General features: G+C 40.2%; 1 protein-coding gene across 1 annotated transcript in view; it reads left to right on the top strand.

Moving 5' to 3' along the window:
* LOC107294032 (E3 ubiquitin-protein ligase TRIM39) overlaps nucleotides 1-6,965 on the top strand; it is a 29,888-nt gene that overhangs the window by 18,389 nt on the left and 4,534 nt on the right. Inside the window, exons 6-7 of the mRNA XM_015823235.2 lie at nucleotides 2,781-2,803; nucleotides 4,066-4,184. Of these exons, the coding sequence (XP_015678721.2) occupies nucleotides 2,781-2,803; nucleotides 4,066-4,184 (142 nt within the window). The remainder of the gene's footprint in view (nucleotides 1-2,780; nucleotides 2,804-4,065; nucleotides 4,185-6,965) is intronic.

Here is a 6,965-nt window from a genome sequence, read left to right on the forward strand (position 1 = left end):
GAGTATAAAGAAGAATAAGAATGATAACAGTTGGAAGGGACTTTGGAGGTCTTCTTGTTTAACCCTCTGCCCAAGCAGGAAACTCTATACTAGAGTTCCCCAACCTTTTCGGGTTAGCGGCCTGAGGCGGGGGGGGGGGAGGAAGTAAAGAGGGGATTATTTTGTGGGAGGTGGAGGTATGTGCTTGTGTATGTGTGAGTGCCCACGACACTCATGGCGACACGAGTGGGCCCTGATGCTTGTGATGACGTGAGTGGGGCTGTGCGCACGCGCTCACACATCAAATAGCCACTCAGGCAGCCCCGTGGCAATTAGGTTGTAGCCCAGTAGTGGGCTGTGGCCCACAAGTTGGGGACTCCTGCTCTGTACCATTTCAGACAAATGGTAGTCCAGTCTCTCTTTAAAAACCTCCAGTGTTTTGAGCACCCACAACTTCTGGAGGCAACTTGTTCCACTGACTGATTGTTTTAACTGTCAGGAAATTTCTCCTTGGTTCTGGGTTACTTCTCTCCTTGATTAATTTCCATCCATTCCTTCTGTCCTGCCCTCAGGTGCTTTGGAGAATAGGTTGACCACCTTTTCTTTGTGGCGACCCCTGAGATATTGGAACTCTGTTATTATGTCACCCTAGTCCTTCTGTTCATTAAACTAGACACACCTTCTTTCTGCAACTGTTTTTAGTATGTTTTAGGTTCCAGTCCCCTAGATCTTTGTTGCTCTTCTTTGTACTTTTTCTAGAATTTCAACATCTTTTTTACATTGTGGCAACCAAAACTGGATGCAGTATTCAAGTGTGGTCTTACCAAGGCAGTATGTAAGGTGGTATTAACACTTCACGTGATTTTGATTCTATCCCTCTGTTATTACAGCCTAGGAGTGTGTTGGTTTTTTTGGCAGCTGCAGCACACTGTTGCCTCATATTTAAATGATTGTCCACTAGGATTCCAAGATCCTTCTCACAGTTACTACTGTTGAGCCAGGTCCTATGCTATACCTGTGCATTTGGTTTTTCTTGCCTAAATGTAGAACCTTACTTTTTTCACCATTTAATTTCATTTTATTAGACAGGGACCAACATTCAAGTCTGTCAAGATCTTTCTATATCTTAAGCCTATTTGTTGGCTATTCCTGCCAACTTGGTGTCTTCTGCAAATTTGATGATTTCCCCATCTATCCCCTCATCAAAATAATTGATGAAGACGTTGAAGAGTATTGGGCCTAAAACAGAGCCTTCGGGTACCCCACTGCATACTTTCCTCTATATAGATGCAGTTCCATTGAGGATTACACGTTGAGTATGGTTGCTTAGCCAATTACGAATTCATCTGGTGGTGATGCTGTCTAACCCTGGGCATCAGGGACCGGTTCCATGGAGAGAGATTTTCTGCGGACCGGAGGGTGCGTGGTTTTGTGTGCTGCCTGCATCCCGCGGATGGGGCTTTACTTGTTTGTGCAGACTGGTTGCTGGCATGCCGCGGACTGGTACTGGTTCACAGACCGGGGGTTGGGGACTCCTGGTCTAACCCATATTTTTCTATCTTATCAAGTAGTAAGTTGTGGTCTACTTTATCAAATGCCTTACTGAAGTCCAAGTAAATTATATCCACAGCAAGATAATAGGGAAATGGAGAAGGCTAAGAAGGGGAAAGACTTGTGGAATAAAGAAGAAAGAAAAAAAAGCATTTTCTTTCAGTTTTTTTCAGCGCAGTAAAATACAAAATTAAATTACAGCCTCAAATTTTTACTTTTACATACTTAATAATTATTTGCCGTGTCTATAAAAATAAATTATCTAATTAGCAAAACCCAGGGTCAAGAGTTCATTTCTTTCTATTTTGAGCACAAAATCCAGTAGCAGTTTGCAAGTAGAAACAAAGGTTGATATGTTCTTTTCTCTAATTAAAACAGTCAATTTTGTCACTTTTTTCTAACTCTTATCACTTTTTCCATCTATTCTTCTGTTGTGGAGATTATCTTTCCATTTCTGTCTATGTATGATTCTCGCTGCACTCAATGTGTACAGTAACAAAGTTCCAAAACTTTTTTTAAGCTCCTTACTTAGTAATCTTTTTGACTCTTTCTATGAACAGGAAATCAGAAGGTATGAAGAGTACAGGTAGTCCTCAACATATGACCACAATTGAGCCCTAAATTTCTGTTGCTAAACAAAACAGTTGCTAAGTGAATTTTGCCCCATTTTACAACCTTTCCTGCCACAGTTGCTAAGTGAACCACTACAGTGGTCAAATTAGTAACATGGTTGTTAAGTGAATTCTCCTTCCCCATTTACTTTGCTTGTCAGAAGGTCATAAAAGGTGATCACATGACCCCAGGACACTGTGACCATCATAGATATGAGTTAGTTGCCAAGCGGCTGAATTTTGAGTGACCATGGGGATGCTGCAACGGTCATAAGTGTGAAAAATGGCCATAAGTCACTTTTTCACCGCTATTTTAACTTCGAACGATCACTAACTGAATAGCTTTTGCTATCATTTTTTATTATTATTTATATATATTATAATCTGTATAATTGTGTTGGATTCAACTGGGCTATAATTTTCCTAAGACAAGAAAGTAAAAATAAACAATACCTGTCTAAAAGAGGGGGATGGCTGAGGAAAAAGATCAGTGGGATTATTTTTTTTTTAATGGAAGTACTTTTTATATTCTGTTTTTGTCTGGTTGTCCAGAGGTTTCACTCATTTATTTTGTGAATTTAAGATTTTAACTGTCTGCATAGGAAATGGCTCCTTTTAATGCTTTGTCTCTTTTTTTAGGACATTGGAAGCACTTTGAAGAAGTAAGTGAATCCACCCTCTTCTTTACAGTCTCAGAGATCGGCAGCTCTTCCAGCAGTTTTCCTATTTTGGAAAGTTCTGTTTGTATTTAGCAGTGATTCAATTTAAAGATAATGTATTGTATTTTAATGCTTTGTAAATATTTCCTCAGAAACCCGAATACTGTATAATATAATTAGAAATATATGATATGGTGAATTATTTTGGTTGGTTGCACAGTCAGCCAGATGTTCAGACTGAACATTTTTACCCACCTATAAAGTCCTTCCCAAGGACAGACAGATGTTTGATGGTGTAAAGGTAAGCTGTTCCAAGCAAAGCTGCCTTTCGCAATCGTCTGATAGTGGTTTGGTGTTCAAGTGGTGCTCCAGGAGTTTTGGGATTACACCCAAGGCACCTGTTAACTATTGGTACTATTTGTGTCCTCAACTTATGATAACAATGATGTCATTAAGTGAGTGATCATGTGGCAGTGCCCAACTTTACAACTTTTTTGCCATATTAAGTTAATCATGTGGTGGCTTAAGCCAGTTACATGGTTGTTAAGTGAATCTGGATTCTCCCAGTGACTTTGCTTGTCAGAAGCCAACTGAGAAGAATCAAAAATGGCAATTAGGTGATCCTGGGATGCTGCAACTATTGTAAATACATGCCAGTTGCAAAGCACCCGAATTGTGGTTACAGGGACACTGTGACAGATGTTAAGTACAAAAACAGTTGTAAGACACCTTTTTGAGAGCTGTTGTAACTGGTTGCTAAAAAATAGTCATAAATGGAGGATTACTTGTGATTGCATTCATCTCTATTAAATTACATTGTATTACTTTTAATTACTTTTAATCCATCAAGATCAGTTTGAATATTATATCGCATCTTCTACCTCGCCCACTTTAGCCATATTCAAATTTGGTAAGATAGAATCCATCTTTTTGTCCAAGGGATTCACAAGAATTTTAAAGAGTAGGGGCCCCCAAACATAAACTTGGTGGTCTCTATTATATCTCTCATTTGATGAGGGTGGATGAGTGCAGTTCCGGGTCAGGGTTCACAAAATTACAGCACATAGAACAACCCAGTGCACACATTCTGGATAGAGAGCAGTTTCCTTAGGATGGGCTTCAGCATGAGCCTGAAAGCTTGGAAGAATAATCCCAGTAACCGACTCAGACTGGATCCTGTAGCTAGCCAATCCTCAAGCACCATCTGATATTTTAGAAAGCTTCTTCCATTGGCAGGTTGATAAACTGTTCTTTTGTCTTGCCAGGTACCAGGCTAAGAAAACATATGAAAATCCGGTGGATTTACTTATAGATCCGAAGTGGACAATCTGGGCTTACAGTAATATGACTGTGTTTCTTAAAAGCGCTCTGAAAAAATTGAGAGGTAACAAAAAGCCGGCGGGGTTTTATGTTGGATGACATTTTGACCCCAGAGCATCCAAAAGAGATTCTGGGTCAGTGTCAGGGGGATCAAAGAGGGATCGATGTCAGNTATTATATAACACAGCCCTATAATTAAGCTCTCTGATGCCTTGTTAATTCAGAAAATTATGCCATTATATGCATTTGAACTGCATTCTTTTTGTAGTTCTGAATTAGCACATATGTTAGAAATCCAGTCATTCTGTTGTGACAACTAAAGGTGTGTTTCTTCAACACAAATGTGGAAATAGACATGCAAGGCTCTGAAAGATAGCTATTTCATTAAACAATAGGTGCTTTAAAATTCAGGAAGAGAGAAGGGAAAAAGTGTAAAAAACAAAAGTGAGATGAGAAAGAATTCTGATTTCCTCTGCAGCAAATACACAGAATTATCTCCTATGATTACAAAAAAGCTGACTTTTTTATTATCATTTTTTTCCTATTCATTAAAGCTACAACTCATGAGTGCGTTTTTTTCCCTTCTGTTTCATGCAACAAGTTTATACAGGGTTTCCAATCAACCATAAATGTAGATATTATCTTTTCTCTTATCAAGAAATTTAATGTAGCCATCTCTGCAAGCTTCATCATCTTCACCGAACATTCACCAGTATGGGTAGTGTGATTTTTATTCAGAATGTCTGACTTAGTTCAGTGCAACACTTGTTTTCCAGCTGTCTTTTGCAGTGCTCTTTTCAAACTTGAAAACTGTCCTATCTGTAAACAAATCACTAGTCTACAAGAACATTTTACCTATCTAGGGTCTGTGATCTGTGCTCTTCAGGCAGAAATTAGGTGTCCAGTTCAGCCCTTCTGCTCTATCGAACTGCTATGCTATCAGCCCCCATTACCACAAAGATCCTGCAGGAGAAGGGCAGTGTGGACAACTGTGGGATCTGGCAGGGTGAGAGCTGTGAACCATAAACACAAAGCTTTCGCTGTGTCCCTGCGTAACCGATACAGTGCCCTTGCTGACCTTAATAGGGACACTAAGGAGACAGGTCAAGGTAGTTGTGATGATGATAAGTCAAATAAGCAGGGGATCATGGTCTGAGATGAAAAACTAGTTTTGGACAGGGGAAAGTGCGAATCAGGTACTACACATCAGTCATGCAAGAAGAGCAAGGCATTCAAAAAGAGGAGCCACCTTCTGGTTGGTGATTCAATTATAAGGGATGTGAATTTAGGAAAGGATACAGAGGTTTCAAAAGAGGTCAGGTGTCTTCCAGGTGCTACTGCCAGTAGGGACAAGAAGCGTACTTTTAAGATAGTCAAGAATGCCAGCAAGGACTGTGATGTGGATACTATTGTACATCTTGGCACTAACGATCTGACCCCAAAGGATGTACTCTGTGCAGAATGATTTCCAGAGCTTGGGGCAGGAACTTAGCAGGATAGACTGTAGGCTTACTTTTTCAGAGGTTTTGAAGGCTTTGGTTATATTAGTCATGATGTCTGAAGCTGGTCCAATGAAAAAGTGTACAAAAGAGACAGTTTGCATCCATCAAAGAAAGGGACTGAGTTACTTGGCAATAAATTCACAGATTTTCTGGAAAAATATTTAAACTGTGAGGGACAGTGAGTTAATTGATACAGAACATTCCTATCCCCGGCAATCTAAAAATTATAGGGTTATCAGTGCATATAACATAGATGTGTGTGTAGACAAGAATATCAACCTAGCTGTCAAGCAAAATCAAGCTTTTAATAGTGAGTGCCACACCAAGTGCATTAATCAAACAGGTGGTAAGAAAATAGGGGAACTCAGTCACCACACAAGTTATGTAGAAAGTAAACACAGGGTCAGTCATAAAGGACTCAAATGTCTATACACCAATGCACAGAGCATGAGCAATAAACAGGGTGAACTAGAAATTCAGGTAAATGAGGGCAGATATTATATTATTGCCATTACAGAAACATGGTGGGATGAAACCCACACATGGAACACACAGCTAGGGGGACTTAAATTATTTAAAAGAAACAGACCAAATAAAAGGGGAGGTGGAGTTGCTCTCTATATAAGAAATAACTACATTTCTATAGAAATAGAGTACAACAATGATGAAAACTGTCTTGAATGCATTTGGGTCAATATAAAAGGGGGGGGGGGAAATGACATTGCCATAGGTGTATACTATAGGCCACAGAACCAAACAGAGGAAATAGATGAACTTTTTGCTAGTCAGCTAAGATAGGAAGCACATCACAATAGTAATGGAGGACTTTATTTACCCTGATATCAACTGCACCAAGTGGAAGATCAAACAGATTCCTGACAAACCTAGCAGACAACTTTGTCTGCCAAAAAGTAGAGAAGGGAACTAGGGAATTAGCCATATTGAACCTAATTCTCCCTAACAGAGATGAAATGATAGAAGGTGTTGAAGCCACAGGAACCTTGGGGTGGGGAGTGATCATGCAATATTGGAATTCAACATTATGTAAGCACAAGCAATAGAACACAGTCAAACTAAAGCAGGCATGTCAAACTGCCAGCCTGCGGGCTGGATGCGTCATGCTGAAACCATGCCCACCCCGTGTAAGGTAACCCACCTTACACGGCGGATGCCTGGCTCACCCAGGTGGGGGGTGTGTGGAATACAGTGCAACAAGCACTGAGGAAGGCGAGGGAGGGAGCCAAGGAGCAGGCGGATAAGAAACGCAAACAGCAACCTCCGTTCCGGGTGGGTGACTATGTCTTCCTGTCCACAAAGTACATCAAATTGCAAGTACCTTGTAA

The sequence above is a fragment of the Protobothrops mucrosquamatus genome, unplaced genomic scaffold, assembly GCF_001527695.2.
Source record: "Protobothrops mucrosquamatus isolate PMUCROS unplaced genomic scaffold, P.Mucros_1.0 scaffold1803, whole genome shotgun sequence".
In the NCBI taxonomy this organism is placed as follows: domain Eukaryota; kingdom Metazoa; phylum Chordata; class Lepidosauria; order Squamata; family Viperidae; genus Protobothrops; species Protobothrops mucrosquamatus.